We start from the raw sequence: 21,973 nt of genomic DNA, 5'->3' as shown, positions 1-21,973 counted from the left end.
GTGTACAATCATGAGAGACTTCGCGTGGGTGAAATTAAAAATAACGATCAGCTCTCGTTGGATGTATCAAATAATCGTGTGTTGCGTGTTGCGTGCTGCGACAGAACGCGAATTATATATATCTGAATAATGCTTATCGTGAAATTGCACGATCTGAACATTTCGGAAACAGTCGTGTATCGCTTGTCTTACTATTTGTATGAACGCCCGAAATTACTGTAAAATAATATAAAATGTACGTATGCTTTTAGCGTAGTGTATCTATAAATTCTAGACCGAAGTAATCCTACCACAAGCCAAATCAGTCCATGACCCCAGCTCCGCTCTCCCAGATATCGACAAAACGATTCGTCGATACGGGATACTTATATTCAGTGTGTAAACAAATTTGAGGCATGAATTATTGTAGGATTACTTGAAGTTTCTGTAAGAAGACCGTCACGTTATTCCTGAGCTTTGAAATTTTTTCAATTATAACCCGGTTGAACGAAAAAGCCTGCAATTTGAGCGATGTTTTTTTAAGATTCAAATGTAATGGAATGTAACGAAAAGAAGTGTACAATTAATTCTATTTCTTAATTTTTTTCTTTCTCTTTCTCGTTCAATTTTCGAGCAACTCATACCGCAGGAATGGCGTGGTTTGTAATAAAAGGTTTTGGAGAAAACAGCGAGTTAAAAAAATTTCTCACTGCCGAGAATTGAAAATTTGCGGATGGTCGCGAGAGAGTCGGCTTCAAAAATTCCTGCGACACATCCGGCGAGGAGCGTGCAAAATTCCTCTGTACGGTAGGACCGATTGGCTCGTGCGTAACAGGGGGAATTCCCCTACCATCGTCGAGTGAGCTGGCGCAGGTAGAAGGAACTCCTCGACTGAACCCCCCACCGGTGTCCCGGTGCCATGCCGGTGCTGCTGCACATTCAACAAACACACAACGGTGAAAGAAGTCTGAAATAGTCTCGTGCCCGTGAACAGAGAAGATTCTACCTGGTACCTACTGTACTACCCACGTTCACTTAGAACTGCTTCATTCGACTCATTCGACGCAGTGTTACTCGGGGCTCCTTCGAGTCAATCGGGCTTTGGTCGCGCTCAGGGACAGCAAACGGATTGCACGAAGACGGAAAAATCGTCCCGGAAAGACGTCGGGCATTAAGTAACGCGAATCTCGCCGTTTCGTCCGCAGACTTGAACGGCTGCAACTAACCGAACCGTAATAAAAAGTCCGTCAGGAGCGCAGTTGTTGGTATTTTGTTGAAAAAAATAAATAAATGAAATTAACAACAACGATAATTGTTTGTTAAATTATTAAAGAAAAATAAAATTATGTTCGGTTATGTGCACAATATTGGTTTCGTATGTCATTTAAATACCTGTATTTCAAATTTCTTCTTCAAGCCGCGTGTAACGATATACAATTGTCATATTGAATAAACAAGTAACTAAATTACATACAATTTAATTTCAATAATAATACTACGCTCGTCGTATTTTAAATTATTGTAATTGTTGAGAAAGAAAAGAAGAATATTCAGTTATTTTCGTACGTTGTTTTGTTTCTCGTTGAAATTTGAATTTCGAATATGCAACGAGGCCGACTCGAATGATCGTTGAACACAACGCCGAGACTTATCGATATCTTCATTATAATCGTATAATTGTTATGGTGATTGTTGTGCGAAATAAATGTGGAGATATCTGCTAGTGAGTAAATGCGGCAGCCGATATTAACGACGTATAACGATATACGTGTACCCGCAGCTCATGATAGTGCAGGTGAACTTGAACCTAGACTTTACAGGCGTTTTAAAAGCAAATGCTTGAATGTTTCGATTGATGTTTTAAATTGTAAATATAAAGGTTTTAAATTATTGAAGTGAGACGGTTTTCTTTAAACAATATAACTGTTTATTTTTTCACACATTTCACACGTTTAAAGTATACCATATAATCCTCACAACGATGAACATTGTAGTCTCTTGAAGTTTTCATAAAAAACAACGTCTTCCGCGCAGAAGTATAATACGTAAAGAAGTTAAAAAGTAAATAATATTACCGCGATGCTCGTATCCAGGTCGTTAATCAACACCGGAAGGAACGCTGCTAATTCATCATCTGCGAATCCTCACGCCAAAATGTATTTGTTTCTTCTGATGTTGGCTTGCGCTCTACTGACGAATAATTCATTGGGTGAGTAATTGTAACAATATTACAGTAGGTATACTTGACTGGATGTTATATCACACCGGGTATTAAATATCGATGATTGAATGATATGATTAAATAATCGAGTAATTATCCAACCATAGAAGGTGTGCAAAACAAGGAGAGTATGAATACGAACTTAGTTGAAAATTATCGAAAAATTTTTAAGCGCAACTTGGTATTTTATTTCACCGATTACTTATGTGTTTGCAATCGAAATCCCCGTTTAACTTGGCGATAAATTCGTTGTTAGAAGAATGTTGCGTGTTGTATACACAGAGAGTTCGATGCAGGCACAAATGACTCATAATTATGTCAAAGTGATAAACTTGCGTGACGTGTGTCGCGGATACGGAGTACACTTGTTAACAAATTCACACAATGCGGTATTTTACTAGCATATTGATTGACAGCATATATACATCGTTTACGTTGTGTACAATAAACTCTGCACTATTATTGTTTGCCATGCCTACGTTTGCTCTTCTTCTTACGCAGCGCTGAGCATGCCGGTTATTTTATTTCTACACTTATAGTAAAATGCGTAAATGCCTTAACCTTTCGGCTACCTTGTTTTCGACTTGAAACAAAATGTGACTTGGATTCTATACGAATTATGCGACAATGCATCATATTTTCTCACGTTAGCTGCATCGCCAGTCATCGTCACACAATTATTATAGAATTGAACGCGCATTTTGTTTCGGACCGAAAACAAGTTAGCCGGAAGATTTAAGGCATTCGCGCATTTTACTGTAAAATGTTTTCATTTTCACCATGATGTTTGCCTCCTTTTATTGGTTTCATTTTTATGTATCGATCGATTCATGTAACACTCAACTTCGTCTGCGTAATGATATATCTACGAGAGTATACGTATACAGCTCGAGGGAAAAATGGCAACTATATTATAGTTTCATTGAATTATTGATAAGCCGTTTAGCAATTTATTCGCATTGTTTCTTGAGAGACACTTGCAGCTAGCCGCATGTTCCAACAGGTACAGAAATTTTCCTTCAAACGGAGACGGAGATGTGTGTATGTAACGCGGGTTAGGTATTACTTGCGTAATTATAGTATATTATTGTTCGAATGACTAATTGACATTGTAACTGTAGTATGTAACGGATCTTACGTAATCCTGCATCAGGATAAAGGATACATACTTTAACGTGCTTCTACGGTATTTCCTCTTGGCTGTTGCAGAGAATTTAACGATAAATTACGCTCGCGCTTTTGATTGTTTATTCTAAACGTATAAATAAGTATAATACATCCGTAGGTATTTTTGCGCGCCATAGCAAAATTGTCTTCAAGGTATAGAACGAATTATACCACGAAAAATTTCAGATTCAGATGAATAGTGAAATAGTGAAATTCAAATGGATCTTGACAAATTACGCCCTTTGACTTTGAAGCTTAAAGTAGCAAAAAGAATATTTTTATGAAAGCGCGTTTTTTGAGTTTGACGGTATCACGTTCGAAGGCTGACACGCGAACCGGGAACTCATCGTGTATTATGAAAATTTTAATCTTATAAACGCCACTTTTGTTTTCATATTTGACTCACGTATTACCGCGAAATTCTATCACCTCGCTGTAATATCGTGTGTGCTGAAAAAGCTGTCAAGAAAGTATATACTTTAGGAAATGAGAATCACACACACACAAACGGACATACGCTGACACTGCGAAAGAGGAGAAAAAAAAATGTTTAAAAAACATTAGTAGATCTCACGATTAGTATCAAACTAGAAGGTTGACTCGGGGCGCAGGAATATTTACATGAATTCTATATTTAGAAGATATACATAACGTGAATAGGCTGGCGTCTGACAGTGTTTGCAGACATAGAGACTTATTGGGTATTTATAGTCGGTTAAGCGACTTAATAGGGCCCATCATTCTCTGCTATTACTGTTAGAGTCATAAAATCGTTGCGACAAATTCTATTCTGTCTCATATATCGACTGCAGTATTTAATATTGAATTATGCAAATAAGCGTAAATAAGTCTTTCAACGTGTAGTCAATGATACAGCATCTGGTTATCGAACCTGAACGAATTGTTTAAATAATACCCCTATTTAAGTGTATGTTGTTTAAAGTCGGCCTTCCACTGATAGCGAATTGTTAAATACTGGTGAAAAAAAGTAGGCGGGTCTATTTCCCGATGAGAAAAATTTTTGGATTACGAAACTTCAGAGAAACTTTCGGGTGGCATATAATAGCTTTTTGGTGAAAATCAAAGTTGCTTTAATCAACGGACCAGAGTTTGATTGACTTTAAAAATTATCTGAATTTTTCGATGTGTAAAAGTATAGTGTAACAAAATATTATACGATTACCATTTTCTCCAATAAAAAGTATCACGGTCAAGAGTTATGACTTATTAAAATCAAATTTTGTGCGTAAAGAACTCTACATAGAGATGCTACGGTAGTTTTCACAGAATTATATATTATTTGTAATAATTTGTCGTCAGTAAAGAGATTCTTTTATACATGTGCATGTAGGTATGTACATGCCTACGGACATCATAGCAGCGACACGAGCCGAAGAAATCTAGTATATCAGATACTCCTTAGGCTCTTTAAAAGAGCCGTTTTATTGCCTCTACAAAATTTATGTTAATCACCAATTCACTTTCATCCGAAATGCCTGTAGAATAACAAGCAAGAGAATTATCCAATTTCGCTTCGCATCACGCTGCGGTCTCAAGTTTGTGCGTATAACATACACAAGTGTATATAAGTACATATATATATATATATATATATTTATATGTACCCAACCAACGGTATCGCATATGTGAATGTTCATATTTTCTTTGACGAAATTGACAAATTGTGGATATTAGTACAAAACGACGATTATGCAGGAAAAAAATAATATTCAATTAAATTTCGCATAAAGATACATGCGCAATAAGGTTAACGTAGGTATACGAATGGTGTACAGCAAGAACATGATGATAAACCAAAGGATGAGTCACGAAATGTTGCCTTCTGTCCGAAACATCATAATCAACCAATTGCGTCATCGGCGCTAAAATCTGCAATATTTCCAGTTTAATTTTAACCACCTATGGACGTTACATACTTGCGCTCACGGATACACGTGTATTCAATGTGCTGTATATATTATGCATATTATCCTCGATGAGAAGAGGGAGGAGGGAGAAAGAAAACATTCTTGCTTGCAAAATTGTTATTTTATAACTTGTCTGTTATCGGGTGAAAAAAAAAAATTTAATGTTTCTGACAAAATAGAAATCACCTCCCGAATAAATGTAATACCGGATATAAACTGTTCCATATTGTGCAGTACAGGTACCGTTTTATGGATAATAACGCAGAATCATGAGTCTAGCAGATAGTGTAAAGTAGTTTTCGCTCCGCAACCGCGACCCCGGAAAGTATCATTTCGGGATACAAAGAATCGAAATAATCGTATAAAAGTTCCTGGACTGGAAACTATACAGTTTAAACGACTCTTGAATGAGTGATGATCGATAAGCTAATCGTTAGTCAGTGTATTCAAAAGTTAGACAGTCCGCGAGCGCAGTGTATAGTCAAAACTTTGCACGTAGGCATCGCCTATATAGACACCACATGTATGTGAATACCTATTCGTAAATCTAGACGTACGCGAGCCAGGCAGCCGCTGGCTAAAACGGAAGTTCGGTCTTTCCGTTCGCTTCGCAAAGAACACCGGTTGAATGCTAATGAAAATTTGCGACAGGTTTAACCGCGATGAACTCACAGAACCCACCATGTGCAGCAGCGGCAACGTTCAATCCGGTCCACTTTTTAACCGCGAAAGCGGATCTGTGAAAAAAATCTTACTACTTGCGCTCGTATTACGTGTGCGAGTGAACCGGCTGGAGAGGTAAATGAAAATGAAAAAGAGACGAAGATTTGGTTGGAGAAAAAGAGGGACACGTTTCCTGAATGAATTAGCTCATCAAGGGAGAATAGTAGAAACTGTCTCCTTTCTATCTCATTCAAATGGAAACCGGTGCCCGCTCTATTCTGGCGCCATCTAAGATCGGATAGTTAGACAACCCGGATCAGGACAATTTAATGGATTGGCGTTTATGCTAAACGTGTATTTTCTTCGGTGTGGAAAGTTGTTGGATAACGGCCTGATGATGTTGAATAAATTATCTAGAAAATTTTCGATATCATCTCAAATCCCGGAATTAATGAACCGCGTTTATTGGTTTTTTAAAAAATTGGACAAATGAGAAAAACTTTTGGGGTTCAACCCAATTGTATGTACGTTCTTTCGTCTTATAGTTGAAAACGTTGCTGTCGAACAGCTTTAGGAATCGAAAATCTTGTCGTTGTGGACATAAAATACTGTATACATGTACGTTCACACGTGACCTGAAATTTACTGGCGGGAAACTTAAAAATTCCCCGCGTGTTTTGGCATTGAACAGTTCTCGGAGTCTCGTGCAAAATAGATGTTTAGGCATACATACAATTTATGATGAATCTTTTCGATAACAAGTCGGCGGCTTACTTCCGGGAGCATTTTACACATCGGTCAAGGACTTTGGAACGATGTACGAACATTCCGTCATACGTTCCATTCGCAAAATAGAACTCGAGTTAAACTTTTTTGCGCAGTGACGAAATCTTTCAGCGGTTTTTCTAACCTGTCAGTTGTCCGTCTAAAGACAAAATTCTACGACGTGATTTATATAATTATTGGTTAGAAATATTATAAACCCGAATTCTATCGCCGTAATGCGTGTATTTATCACCTAGTTATTACTTCTTAGAACAATCGCAGATATTTCTATAAGTATTCTCAGAATACGTCACACCTCCGTCGAATCATTACCGCGGTATGTAAGACGCGAGGAGATCTGTGACGAAGATTTTCCACGAAGAAGAAGATTCCTGGTATACAGAAAGACATTTCAACAGTTGTTCAAATCATGCACACGCAATATCACGAGAAATGAATTTCACCGTATATCTCGCAGGTTTATTAGTCAATTCTAGTGAATTCACAACCAACCGTCGACACTCCCTCATTATCTGTTGAAAATTTTTTAGTTTCAGAATTTTTATTCAATCATCTCCAAATCCAGTTACGTGTATGATAAGCTTAAGTGGTCCATTTTTAAATCCGAAAGTTAAGAACGAAGGAAAATTTTTCACCTGTCAGAATTGATGATAAGTACGGAGACGAAACATCAGCTTTAGTTTTATCATACTCACTGTAATATAACGCATTTTGTACAATAAATTATTGTAACTGTCTATCGTATACAAGCGTCATTTAATGCGCTTCGCTACGGCGACGGCGAGGTAGCGAACGCGTCGTAAAGGCTGCAAGAAGAACAAGAATGGATTTCTTAATGAGAAGTGAGAACGACCTTACGACGTCACCGACCAAGTCACATAACTTAAGGACAATGTCGCTTGTGTTGTACGTATATATGTTGCACTGCACCTATATAGACAAAGTGAAACGACATCGACGATGGTGCATATTCAGTTTCGGTACCCTGACTCAATGCAATTATTTATACATTAATATACATATGCCTGTGTACACCGTTGTAAAAAAATATGTTAATTTTAACATTTTCGGCAGAATGTTCCGCGGCAAGGAACATACGTTGAAAATGAATAACAATAAATTTTTAAAGACAGATAATCTTCTGCATAGTCAAGGTGAACAGAGTCAATTTTATTTAAAAAATTAAGATTCACCTGAAACAGAATTCCAGTAAAATTTATTATCAATGTACAATGCAGGTGCAATATACATACGAAATATTTACCGGCTTATACACACAAATTATTTTCAACATTGTGAAAGTTTAGTGTATTGGATATACCGAGGTGAATATGAGCCCTGTATGTATGTTACACTGTCTAGCAATAGCAACAAGACAAAAACATTTTTCCTATTTTTTGAACAATGAGCTACGTACGTGCCACATATATCCAAAGTTGCTTTACACGGCGACAATTGGAACGCGTCATAAATTCGTATAACGTGAAGATACTTGCGTACCTACCTCAATGCTACAAACGATTTTACTGACACACATATTATATCGCGCGATACAGTGTCACCAGCTTCTTTCAATCGCACCGTAATATGCGATAATAAAGCTGTACCCAAAGGATTATTTTCACGTTGACTCATTTCATTTCGGCCGTATCAATACAATACCTAAAAGAAGAAGCTGCGGTGGTTGTGGACAATTTTTTTTGAACGACCACTGCAAACAATTGCCTGGTGTCTCTGAAGTTGCGAGGCTTTTTCCTTGACCCGAAGTACGATAATTGGCACAGTGTTTGGTCAGACATAAAATAATCCTCAACAATGAATTCTGCGAAATCCATTCAAAGAGAGTTGCAAAGAAAAATTTGCGCAATTGGCTCACGTAATTTTTCCTCGCCACCTATTTGCTGCGCAGTGGCGATGAAACGCAAAGGAAATTAGTCCAAAATTCTGTTAGCCTCATTCTTTACATGTAAACCTGAAGAATATTATAAATAAAATAACACGAAATGTTTTGCCTCGCTTAACCATACATTGGTTCTTTTCTTTCAGGGCATCCGATGCCGGAGGAGGATGCTTCCGCTTCCGGTACTGTGACGATCGACAATCAGTCTACGACGCAGTCGCCGAGTATACTAGCGATAACAGAATTGATCGCCAGTATTATCGACGACATTAATCCGGCAACTGACATACCGCCTGTGCAAATATCCTTTTCGGATGTCCCTGTTCACACCGAGAGTAAGCTTGGATCGTCGGTACTTCTTCCATGCAGGACTGTAAATCCGGTTGCAGAATGCCAATGGTCCTGGCAGCCATTACCGCCTCGACATTTACCGTTGCCCGACATGAGCGAAATACCGACAATATCCACCAGTGAGTAGATTTTTCCTTATTATAAGTATGCTTCGATGCGAAATATTGATAAGGAGAATCGATGGGATAAAACGGTTTATTGGAAGCTGAAAAATTATGGCTTCCCACGGACATGAGGCCAGGGATGTGGCAAAACGGGTCCACGGATCGACTGATTGTGAGTGAAGTTAGAAACGGGTCACTCCGTGAGTACGTTATCGGCTCCCTGCAACCGGCAACCAGTAGAACAACTTCACGCTATTTATAAACCGAGATACCTTGAAACAACCTTGATTCAGTCCTTAAACGATCATCGAGGGAATTGTCAACGACCCAAAGACTCACCCGTACAGGATTATGGTGCAATGAACTAACGAGTTTCAGACCCATGTATACCAGTGCGCATAATACCTATGTAATACCTTACATCTATACTTTACGAACACCTGCGTGGCGAACGAGGATGTCAACCGATTGTCATTTTTTTTTTTATACATTTCATTCTCACCAACAACTATACATCAGAATCTTAGCATTCTATAGTGGCCGTATATCCACGATATTACTGTACTGACAGAAACCCGTGAAACTTGGCAGATTGCGCATCAGACCGCGCAAGCGCGAACTTTGTGGAGTTTTCATGCAGGCTGGCCACCTTGTTAAACTTGAGCTGCCAAATACGGCTTATGGGGTATTGTATCGGCGGTGCGAGTTTTTTTTAGGTCAAGTGGATCTCAAATACTTTCTGTTTAGTGATTCGATAACGCTTCGGGAACTTTTATTCTTTACTGACTCATGACCGATGACTGCTATAAGTCATTTTACCAATATAATTTCGATTTTATTTCAGTCACTTGACCCAGGAGAGTTTGACATCTCATGCTTCGTTTTGATTAAGTTGGCTCCACTGTTTTGTAGATAAAAGTATGGTGGCATTGCTATTTCGCCACCAATAGAGGTGAATTATTTTGCGCATGCGCAGTCGTTAACTCAGCCTGCTCAGTCTCACCGTTTCCGCTGGGTAAACATGTCTTGAAACTATGTATCTTTTTCAGTAACGCCGGATGATCAAAATTCGTCGACAGCGTCAGCACCGTTGACGCAATCTCTACCAATACGAAAATTTCCGGCATTTGGAAACAACAGTAACGATTGCTCGGTGCGGTTTTCAAGCGCTAAACACGAACAGGCTGGATACTGGACGTGTGCCGTTCGACAGTCAAACTCGGCAGAACTTATAAGCACGGAACCAGCGAAGTTGACGATAATTAGCAGCGATCACGGTAAGCTTGTTGAATTTACTTCATGTCCGTATACACGTGACACGATAAACGTTTTGTTGATTTACAAAAGTCGATTAAACAGCACTCAATTATACACGCGATAAAACGCGGACCATGCAATAAGAGGTATCTTCACCATCTGGTATTGAATGTTCGAAACAATTTTCACCCGTTTGTTTTCGAATTAACAGAGCTGCCGATTACTTTCATCCAACGCCCGACAGTCGTTGAATCCCCTGTTGGATCTTCGACCCAAATAACGTGCAAAACCGATACCTCGGTAAAAGAGTGTCAGTGGTCGTGGCGACAGCTGAATCAATCCCAGCCGTGGAATTTGGAAGTTAAAAGGTTCCCAGCATTCGGCGACGACAGCCGGGACTGTAGTATCAAATTCAAAAATGTGTTACCGGAACAGGAAGGATACTGGACTTGCGGCGCACGCGTCAATCCAAATTCAACTTTCGCGCAATCGAGTCCCATTCGTTTCCTCATCTCGGAAGGTACGCTAACATGATTTAAAGATCGTATAATATCGCTGCACAGTGACATTTATGACGTTTTTAATTCAGGTTGAAGAAAAAGAAAATCATGTCATTTTATGATTTACAGTCGAATTTGTCCAACTTTCTCGCGACATACAAATAGCTGCCGGTGAAACCGTACTACTCAGGTGTTCAATAAACAAACCAGTTGTGCGGTGCGAGTGGTCATGGAAACCGAGCAATTCCAGCAAAAATCCAATCACGGTAAAAAAATTTTCACCGAGCAAAGACAGCGATCACGATTGTTCGGTGAGGTTCAAAAATATTCTTTACGAAGAAGAGGGTCTGTGGACTTGCGGGGTCAAGTTAACACCGGATGGTGTTTTGCACGAGGCTCCTCCTGCAGTCGTGACGCTATTACCACCAGGTAAAGGAGTACAACTGTTTTAGTAATGTTGCGTACGGTCTTGGTCAAGGTTTTGAACAGTATTTAAAAATTCGACTCCTCGTTTTCTCTCATTCTCAATCAGCCAAAGTGAGCTTCGTTGAGACGCCGGAAGACACGTCAGTGCCAATTGGTACCGAGGCAAATTTAAATTGCATTACGAATGTCAGAGTCGAGAAATGCGCCTGGACTTGGAAACCACTCACTGGTAGCGACGCTGAGACTGTTGTTGAAGAATTCGCAAGCAAGGGGGACTTGGGTCGCGATTGCAGTCTTTCGCTGCCTCAGGTCTACAGGGAGCAACAAGGCTTATGGGCTTGTCAAGTCTATCTACCATCGCAAAACGCAATGCAGTCTTCACCCTTGGTCAAACTTACCGTATTCGAAGTTGGTACGTACTACGTTGTAATGGTTCTTCGCATAGTCGTGTATCGAATAGCCTTTTTTTTTCTAATTCTCTGAGCAAATTCATTCTCATATCATAAATTTTGTTGCAGACGAGGTGAAGTTTTCCGAGTTGTCGCAGGACATTCAAATATCCTCCGGTGGTAGCGTTCTCTTGCGGTGCGTCACCTCGTCAGGGGTTGAACAATGCCGATGGTCGTTGACGCCGGAAAATTCGAATACAACAGTGGTCGTTAAACAATTTCCCGCGGCTGGTGTCGAGAGCAGAGATTGCAGCGTGCGGCTCAGTCACGCCCTTGCCGAACAAGAGGGACTTTGGACTTGCGGTGCGAGAATACGTGGCCGTCAAAATTACACGGATGCACCCCCAGCGAAGCTGAGCTTACTTCAACCAGGTATCATTGAATCCTAGAGAATAATCCATCCCCCGGGTTTATAGAGAGTCAAACGATCGTCGTATATGTACAGGTGTCGACTGGAGGTTGATTTTAGAGTTTAATACCGGTAATCAGGTACCCGTACCTGAATTGATTTAATCGAAATCGGAAGATCGACACGTTTTCAGATGAAAACGAATATGAGATACTTCTCCTAACCTCTACCCTCCATAGATTGGACGGTGCAGACGTTTTCACATAGAGGAAGAAAGTTTAACCGTAACTCCGTGTGATTACCTTACAGCTCGGTTTAAATTATTGTCAAAGTCGGGGACAAAATATGCGTGCTAAAAATCCAGATTTAAGCTATATATTAAATACGCCGTAATGGCGGACCGATCCAATTAACGGTTCACCTCGCGACTTTAGTCTCAGCAATCTTCAATCCGCGACTAAAATCGTTGAAAATTCAGAGTTTTCCCATTTCTACAGTACTGGCATAATTGATAAATGTCGATTCATATCCTTTGGTGTATAGTGCGTGTGCATTCGTGGTGAATGTAAATAAATTTACGTTTAGTGAAAAATCTATTGCTGTCTGCTCTTATCACACGTTGAAATTGACACCTGCATTACGGCATTGACATAAAAATAAATTTATTAAAATGCCGTTAATTATTATTAGTTAAGAATAAAACCGGATTTTTTTTATTATACTTTCGAGTATGCTATCTCCATTCTGGGTTGTATTATAATCTTCATTTTTTTTTATATCTTATGAATAACGTCGTCTCGAGAAAATATCTCAAGGATCAATATTCTTGTTTTTGTGATTTTTATAGGTTCGTTGATCAGCGTGGCAAATTATTATAACGCCAAAAGTAAACTTCCTAGACTATTGCCATAAATGATTAAATTTTGCATTTATTATTATTATTAATATTACTATTAATATCCCTATCATTATTATTATTGTTATTTTATTATTATTTGTATTAGTATCGTCACTACTGTTATCGGCATCGTTTCATTATTGTAATTCATTGTCATTATTATCCATACGATTTCTTACTAGTTATTATCGTTAGTAATTGTCAGATTGATTTTTGCATTTACTATTATTAGGAGAAAACTGAGATTCTTGCGGATCGGCGTTTGGACGAAAAAAAAAAATAAAAATACATACAGATACATGTATGTAATTAGGGTATTAGATACATATTTATATAGAAAAAAAAATCGATTTTCGAATGAATTTATGATACACATACTTTATACGTATAGTGTAGATATACAAATATATATACATAGACTATACATGTAATTATCTTGCCGTGTTAGAAAAAAAGGGAGACCTTCATAAATCGATACATAGATCACCAATATTGCGGATAAATGTGTTTTTTCGCACTTATATATGTAAATAGGGTACATTTATGCATCACAGTATTGTTGCAACTCGCAAAATAACTATACAGATATACATATTTGTATATGTGTACCCTTCTGATTATCATTAAACATATCGATTGTCAATAGTTTGTGTCTCCGTGTCCGGTGTCACAATGATAAATAAGAGCATTCTTTATTTTAATTCATATCGCGATGTAGTTGCAATGTAGCTATATTTTATCAGAACGCGACGAGTGATAAGCGATTGAAAGTTTTTGTGTGTATAATAGATAATTATTTAAATATATATAGTTTTCTTTATTACATGCATCCATATTGCATGGACGTATAATAATCACTATGTTGTATTTAACGGCAAGGGGTTCCTAGTCGAAACTATATATTATTGTAAACTAATTATTTTGTCGAATTATTCGCATAGTGAACCATGAACCAAATCGTTTCTATTACAATATTATTAAAAAAAAATAAAATTCTGCGCTTTTAACGCGTGATTATGCATCATTATGATGCGAAAAAACACAGATGCTTATGACAAATTAGTTCTATCATTATTGTTGGTATTATTGTTTTACATTACCGTATAAGTGATATTTAATCGTACGTTAAATTCAGTCTTGTGTTAAACATCCACTGAGAATTAATCTACTTTATACATAACTTGTAGGTTCCCAAATCTGATCAGCGAGGTAAGGTAGCATAGTGAATACATGAATAATGATGGTGCAGTGAATCGGGTACATTACACATGTATGTGTACATACATATTGTAATGACATTATTCATACATGCAACTATACATCACAGATTTGCGTCAGTCATACTTAAGTGCGTCTATTTACTTATCATTTTATTTCATTTTGTTTCTCGTATTTATTTAATCTGTATTGATTATGACGTCCATAATGCCGGTAGGTATAAAATATACATCGGTTAGCGTCATAAATGAAAATCTTCATCGTTAGCATGTTGCCGTATAACAGTTAAAACAAAGTTCCAGTCTTAGAGTTTCGACTCAATAGTAAATATCGTCGTTTGTATAGGTGCATTGCGACACGGATTATCTCATTACATTTGTCACAATATGTTCACTTTGCCATTTGCATGAGTAATCACCATGTAAATAAATTTTTGCTTAATATTAGAGATCAGTAGATGCGGATAGATTCGAGTATGATAATCTTAAGGCAAAAATTTTTCTGGTGAATTATGATATATGTTTTTGATGAAGGAAAACCACTGATTGGGAAATACATATGTGTGCATAGATACGAAAACCTTTGATGGAACTAATTTTCACCAAAGTGATTCTTAAGTGAAAAATACCGGCACTAATAAATGTATAAGATACACGTGTCAATTGTCAGAAACTAACTTTGTTCATGTTGGAGTTACGCAGGTGCACTCAGCTGCAGTTTGATCATGCACCACGCACGTATAATGTAAGACTTGTTTCTGCAGACATTCCACAACGAAACACATACCTATATTATATATAAAAAAAAAATACACTTTGCACGTTGTCGAAGGGATGGATATCAAAACTTTGAAACAACAAATAAAGGAAAACACAAACTTGGGATCATCACATGTTATGCCTATAGTTCAGTTCATGCTTGGCCACAAATCTGCGGTACAGATATATAACATTATTATATAACACATATCAATATGATCCAAGGATTTTAATCGTTAGTTAATTCATTTCGTACAATCTCAAAGGTATAACGAAATGAGAAAAGTGTGATATGCACGTAATGTTCTAATAAAATGTGTAATGTAAAATACTGAATATGATAGTTAATAAACATGTGGAAACGCTCGTCTACTATCTTTTCATTGCTGCAACTTCATTTACCTGTTTAATGTATAATTCGTGCGATATTCGCGTAACGTAGTTGATCATACATATTGCTTTCATCACGAACAAGCACCATGGTATACAATGGTTTCTGGGTATAGGCGCAATCAGTAATCCGTATGTGTACACATTTATGTATTCATATCCATGGCCATGAAGAAGAGCTGGGTGCATTTCAAAGCTTTCTACTCGCGGTGACTGGGAATATAAAATAAGATAAGTACGAACGATGATGGTATGTATTTAAATTGATTCGATTTAATGATTGTCATTTTTATAGAACCAGTGATGATCGCGCTCTGGACAACACCACATGAAAAGATTAGTCTAGCTTGCCGATTACGACCGGTGCCTCCGAAAGCTCAATGTCATTGGCTTCATTCCCCAAACGTCCATCTGCGACAAACTAACTCATCTAAAAATTCAAGGTAAGCCGTTCTGGTCGCTGAGCAAAATATCTTGCAAGCTTGAATCAATCGTATCTGGGTAACTATTCGATAGGGATTTTTATTTTTAAACTAATTCATCTAAAAATTCAAGGTAAGCCGTTTTGGACGGTGAGCAAAATATCTTGCAAGCTCGAGTCGATCGTATCTGTGTAACTATTCGATAGAAGTTTTTATTTGAATTGGAAGAATCATGACTAAGTGACGAGAATGAAAAGTATAAGCTTTTCACTTTCTAAAAATCACCTCGAGTGGTTGATATATTTTTGTTCAATTATGCTAAACGAAAACGAAACGTAAACCTAAAAACAAGTAAACAACTGAGGATAAATTGTGTCGACGATCACCGATGCGGTAAATTGGCGTTTTATAGATACGCTGTTCAGATGAATTACACCAGCGGACTTTGCGTGTTGCAATTCAAGCTCGACGATCATGACCTCGGCGAATGGACGTGCAGATTTACCGGCGGCAACGCGCACGGAAATACAGAATTGGGATCAGCCACGGTTGTGCTTTTGAGCACGTCAACAGGTGATTATGCAAAAAAATATAATATTAGTTACGCAGTTTGTCGCCACTAAATACATTGAATAGCTACAGCAGGTTACGATTGTTTCGTTGCAGATGCAAGACTCGGTTGGATAGTCGGCGCGTTAACGTCGCTGATATTGTTCTTGATGATCATAGTCGTCGTTTTAGTAGTATGCCGAACGCATATATTCATTAAACGGACGCCGAAAATACTCGAGACGATGAAAGCTGATCAAAGAAATAGGAACAACAGCGAATCCGCGGAACGCTACACCGAGGGACCCAACAAAATCAATTTTCAGTTCAGCGAACAAGGTTTACAAGATTTGGAAAGCATAAATAACAAACTAAGTTCCGCATCAAACGAAGGGCCGAAACGACAAAACGAGATATACGAAAACATTGCGGAAAGTTGAAAGGTTTTTTTCACCTCGTGTAATAAATAAATTGTTGATGATTTGTCGAAAAAATTTTATTATCGTTACTGATATATATATATATTAATTTTCCATTCAATTTCTTAAAGCTATGCATAACGCAACGTAACCATTGTAAAATTGGTCGTCACTATTGTAATTGGCAATTTTATTTTTATATATATATAATTTTATAAGTGCATAAGAGAGAAGGAATTGTTCTTTCAATGTTAATACGTTTTAACTGTCTAATAAGTACGTTTACATCCAGTCTAATTAGAAATGATGTAAGAGTGTAGCGTTGTGTATAGGTCGCATGGGTGAAACCGCGCCAAAACTTTTCCTGCTTACAAACATTATTCAGGGTATTTCCTATTATTATCATTGTATTGATATAAAATATAATCGTTTGTTTTTGTTCTAATATTATCATTATCATCGTCAACACTGTTATGTTGAATTAAATCTTATTATACCTAAGGCACGTTTACTTCCCTCGCTCTCTATTTGTTATTTCTTTGGGGCAGAGGGGGAGGAGGGAAGGTGAGAGAATTCAATATGTGGACGGAGATGAATCAAGCCGAAAGGCGAGTCAATTAGGTAGTTATTTTCCACTATTCTAAATTTTAATTTCATTTTTACTCGTCACAAACTCTTCGAAAATAACGAAGTTGAACTGTGCACTGTGAAGGGATTAATTATTAGTTCAACCGTTGATAGAAAATTGAAGTTTTTTCTCATCAGAATGAAATAGTTTTGGTTTGTTTTCAGTTTGTTACGTTTTTGAAATCCCTTTGGAGATAATATTCTCTCGGGAAGACGCGTAAAGTGACGAATTTATAAACAAGCACCCCAAAAAAATAAGTTCTTTTGTCTTACAATTAGACACAACGGATCGTTTTACACGTAGTTAGTCATAAATAAATACATGTCTATAACGTTATAAAAGATTTTCTATTCTGCCCTACACTAATGATTTCTTCAAGGGGAAATAGAAAACGAAGGTTAAGAAATGCGAAGGTTGAAAGTTAAAAGAGAAACTCAGTATTGCCAGATTTTAATCCGTAATACGACCGCCTAATGTCTAATGAAAATTATTACAAATAAATCACGAACCCGTCGAGTAATATACATGGTAAAGCTTATGAAAATAGAATAAAATAGAATCTCATTACTCTGAGAAACAATACCGATTGGTCACACAAATCGAATATCTAGTGGTTAAAAAAAGCGGTCTATAATTAATCAGGCGCAACGGGAAGTAAATAAATATATTGAAAATTACCAGTTTGTGTTATAAAAATATGGAAGCTATTGGTGACCGGGCGACGACAAACGCCTTTGAGACTGGTAAGGGTTTTGCAATAATCGGGGAGAGCTTTCGATTACGCGAAGTAAAAGGGAATCTATGTAATCTTCTAGGTCACCAAGCCTTTTCTTCTTGTCCGCAACTTCTCTCTGTAGCTGTAGCGTCAGCTCGATCAAATCCTGACAGAAAATTAAATTAAACATTTCAACTTAATCATTTAATTGGAGAAAAAATTTTTTAGCATACCTCTCGAGATTTTCCGTCGAATTGGCTCAATATCTCGTTAGATAATCGGCTTTTCGGGGCAAGATTTCTTACAGAATCTTCACCACCGATAATGATTCTCTCTGATGAGAGTCCGCAGTCGTTCGAGTCTTTGTTCTTCTGTTCCTTATCTTTCTTTTTATCTTTCTTAGAATGTTTTTCCTCCTTCGGACTTCGGGCTTGAGACTTGTCATCCTTCAAATTCTTTGTATTTAACACCAGTTTTTCATCTTTTTGCGATTTGGTAACTGGCAGTTTTTCTTCCTTGGTATTTTTTGTAGTTATAAAAATGTCCCTTGGCGCAGGGGATGGAGGCTCAGTAAACTCCTTGGCTTTGAAAATGTTAGAGGATATATCTTCCCTCTCTTCTCTTGGCTCGTCGATTTGTATCTTTGGTTTAGTTTTTTCTTCCCATCTGTGATGAGATATAAATTTAAAAAAAATTTCAATGTTCACAAATACTTGACTGACGAAAGAATATTGATCAAGGTTTAAATATTTACCTTTTCAGCGTACTGCTTCCGTGCTTTCCATACAATTTCTGACCCCATTCATCCTCATTCGTATTTTGAGGAAATGGAGGAGGCTGAGCTGGTGCAGTGTAGCGGGGCGGTTTGTTTGGCGCTGACACTGCCGTAATTGGAGGTGTTGTTTGTGGCTCGCTAGGTGCGCCATTGTTAGGAGCATTCAGAGACGATGCAGAACTTTTGTGGGACAAATCGTCGAACTGGGAACATGAGAGATATTCATGATTCAATTAAACAGATCGAAAAAATTGATGAATGTGTGAAACAAAAGATGCAGTCTTTATTACCGTGAATTCGTCCTCGTCTTCGCTTATCACACCAGGATCTGCTTCTCCAGGTTCCTGTTTGGATGGTCGTATTTCATGTTCTTCACTTTCATCTAACCCGTTTTGGTCAAGCTTTGACTTGCTCTTTCCTTTTACTTTGTTGCCGATTGATTTCGCTAGCTTTTTCAATCCCTTGCGTTTCTCCAAACTTCCAATACTCAGCAAACTACCACCGATCGAGTGAGCTGCCGAAGACAATTGGCCAAGGGAACTTTTGTGCCTTTCCTTCTTACTCAGATCCATCAGACTTCCTGCTTTCACTATAAAACCGATTTTTACCTCCAATTCACCTCTCTCCTTTGTATTTTCTTTACCTGGCTTTGTGTTAAGAACATACCTAAAATTCAAAGTTAAACTTAGCGGCTCGTTACAAAGAACGACTAGATTTCATACAGTGTAAGTCTATTTTCTTGTGGGCATAAGATTGTGCAAATACACACCATCTATTTTTCGGTCTTTCGTAAACGTCAAAAGTCGAAAGTGGTATGTTGACCATACCAAGAAATTCGTCTACTCCTAAAAAGTTTCTGTGTAGCACTGTGAGGACAACTTCGGCCGTGTTGCCCTGCTGGGGTATTTGGAGTTCGCATTCTTCGTGCCATTCTACGTTATCTGGTACCTTCTCCTTCACCGAAGTCTGGTACTTTTCCTTTCCAAGCGCAATAGTCACGAAGCAGTCGTTGGTTTCTGAACAATTTATCAAATGATGGTTATTCAACTACACAACAGGGTTAATTGTGGGGTCAGACATGGTGCCTTATGCTCCGCTCGTGTTACGGGCAATTGGTAATCTAATTAAAGTATACATATGTATTCATGCATGTGTATAGTTATACACATTGAGGTTTCCAATGAAAATACCTTGTATGGTAATGAACAACTAACAGTCATTACGATTATAATAATAAAGGTGTGGGGATGACTTCAGTAGCAAAATATAATTAAAAAAAAGAAACAGAAATATTTGAAAATAAAGCATTAGATAAAAATGAATGTGAAATAAAGATAGCGCAGTCTTACTGTTTTTTCCTTTAGTGAGTAATCCTTTGGCTCTCTGGACTGTGGAATATAAAATAAACATAGAGTTAATTAGAGATTATAATACGGGTAATAGGAGATGTGATAAGGAGCGTCTAAATTTTACAATATTCTCACCATTTATACTAAGCAAGAATTTAGATGTTAGTAATTTTGCTCGACCTACATTATCGTGCCTACGGTATACGGATGAGTTAGGAATGCAGCACACAAGAATAACTCGACGTATATTTAATCGTAGAGATCCCGAGGTGCGTTCAGGAAGTAAAGCTTAAAAACGTTACACGCAGACGTGTAATCGTAAAACAATTGAACGCATAAATGATCGAGAGTGATGATGCACAAGCGGCGGTGTACGACAATATTTCCATTCAATAGTAAATAAACGAATGAGTTAACTAACAAGTCGAATACCGTTAAACGGTGACGGCAGGCAGAACGGCGCATTCTTGGAACGCGGCGTAATTGTGCGTTGCGATAATACATTCGAAATTCAATTTTACATAACAGATAGCTGACAGTGGAGATATGCATATATAACGGTGTGAATTATCATTACGGTAAATGCGATGATAAACATGAAACGCGTTTGCCTGACCTACCTGTCACTTGAACGTGCGTCGGACTCCACATATTGGCGATACTTCGACAGGCGATGACTCTGTTATTAATCTCACACAGCTGGATCACCAGTCATCGACGCAAGCACTATTATTCGAGGCAGCGATATTACCGGGACAACAATTGAAACCGCAGCATTGCGATTGCGAACGAATCCTGGGCTCGGCTCGAGTAAACGCGATTTCACACACACGATTGCCTGCCAGGCCGCTAACGGTGGAAACTTTACAACGAAGCGACGACGGCCAGCAAGTGAGAACGCTCATATCCAGTCGAGTTTCCCCTCCAACTACCGCTCGATCATCGGCCATCGCACGTACACCGATAAAGCCGTGAAACAGCATGGGGAAACCAGCTGTTGTGAACACGATTCCAACCACGCATCCGCCTGGATGGAGTTTAGATGGTCAGGCGCAGAGCATGTTTCATAATGTGCCTCTCTGAATTCAAAAGAATTAGTGTATAAGGTAGAATTCGTCCGACGTTAATCGAAGTTTAAACTAAGTTCAGCCTATCGCCAAACTATACTAACAAAATTGAACGCCGTTTAAACTTTGTCGGAGGAAACGGGCGTAAGACTTTTCCATTCGTTTTAATTGGAGTGGATTTCTTTTATCGACGTACTCAATTTTGTCGTTTCGTTGCTGTATACAGGGATGAAAATCAATTCTAGTATTAAAAATTTCCCCCCTCTTTACGGAGAGCAAATGAGTGAGATTCTTGGAGTTTGTCAGTCGAAGTTTGGAGGATTTTGAATAATACTGGAATAAACTATTAGGTGAACTACATGAAAATATTGTTTCGAGAGAAATCGATTGGACGCAGTCCCAATACGCTGCGATCAACGCATCAAAAGTTAGAGCCGAAAAACGAAAACCTGGGTTTTCGACATTTTTCAGCAGATGCTTTTTCCTTCGTAATTTCTCTCCTGTTGATCCCACACTGTTTTCGCTGCGTTTTCTGAGTTCCTGGGGGTCCAATTGGTCAGAAAAGGGTCATACAAATCGAATCGGAGACTAAAAGTTTTTCGCCCAAAAAAACAGCAAGGCTTACCCCTTTGTATTTTTGGCGAAAATTTTCGCGATTCTGAAAAGTGCTGAAATGAATTCTTTCACGCACTATTCCGACGTAAC

At 38.1% G+C, this 21,973-nt stretch overlaps 2 protein-coding genes across 2 annotated transcripts; one reads left to right on the top strand and one right to left on the bottom strand.

Annotated features, from left to right (window-relative positions):
- Positions 1-882: 882 nt before the first annotated feature.
- Positions 883-17,602, top strand: LOC124218791 (uncharacterized). The gene is made up of 10 exons (XM_046625615.2): positions 883-2,188; positions 8,791-9,114; positions 10,149-10,376; positions 10,568-10,876; positions 10,986-11,285; positions 11,389-11,694; positions 11,801-12,103; positions 15,640-15,787; positions 16,179-16,339; positions 16,433-17,602. The coding sequence occupies exons 1-10, from the start codon at positions 2,059-2,061 to the stop codon at positions 16,753-16,755; spliced, it is 2,532 nt and encodes an 843-aa protein (XP_046481571.1). The 5' UTR covers positions 883-2,058; the 3' UTR covers positions 16,756-17,602.
- Rip11 (Rab11 interacting protein) lies at positions 16,776-21,111 on the bottom strand. The gene is made up of 7 exons (XM_046625616.2): positions 20,822-21,111; positions 20,202-20,240; positions 19,622-19,868; positions 19,143-19,518; positions 18,832-19,055; positions 18,311-18,743; positions 16,776-18,243 (listed from the first exon to the last, which is right to left on the bottom strand). The coding sequence occupies exons 1-7, from the start codon at positions 20,850-20,852 to the stop codon at positions 18,067-18,069; spliced, it is 1,527 nt and encodes a 508-aa protein (XP_046481572.1). The 5' UTR covers positions 20,853-21,111; the 3' UTR covers positions 16,776-18,066.
- Positions 21,112-21,973: the final 862 nt, after the last annotated feature.

This window comes from Neodiprion pinetum, chromosome 5, assembly GCF_021155775.2.
Source record: "Neodiprion pinetum isolate iyNeoPine1 chromosome 5, iyNeoPine1.2, whole genome shotgun sequence".
In the NCBI taxonomy this organism is placed as follows: Eukaryota; Metazoa; Arthropoda; class Insecta; order Hymenoptera; family Diprionidae; genus Neodiprion; species Neodiprion pinetum.
Note: the sequence above shows the minus strand (reverse complement) of the source record. Positions and strands in the feature narration are given on the sequence as shown.

What these genes read in the sequence shown, in the direction of transcription:
- LOC124218791 (XM_046625615.2), top strand. Translation starts at nt 2,059, where the DNA reads ATGCTCGTATCCAGGTCGTTAATCAACACCGGAAGGAACGCTGCTAAT. An exon ending in CGTGACGCTATTACCACCAG is followed by an intron (nt 11,286 to 11,388) that starts GTAAAGGAGTAC and finishes ATTCTCAATCAG; the next exon opens with CCAAAGTGAGCTTCGTTGAG. An exon ending in AACTCATCTAAAAATTCAAG is followed by an intron (nt 15,788 to 16,178) that starts GTAAGCCGTTCT and finishes GGCGTTTTATAG; the next exon opens with ATACGCTGTTCAGATGAATT.
- Rip11 (XM_046625616.2), bottom strand. Translation starts at nt 20,852, where the DNA reads ATGTGGAGTCCGACGCACGTTCAAGTGACAG. An exon ending in GGAAGCAGTACGCTGAAAAG is followed by an intron (nt 18,744 to 18,831) that starts GTAAATATTTAA and finishes ATCTCATCACAG; the next exon opens with ATGGGAAGAAAAAACTAAAC. An exon ending in TCGACGGAAAATCTCGAGAG is followed by an intron (nt 18,244 to 18,310) that starts GTATGCTAAAAA and finishes ATTTTCTGTCAG; the next exon opens with GATTTGATCGAGCTGACGCT.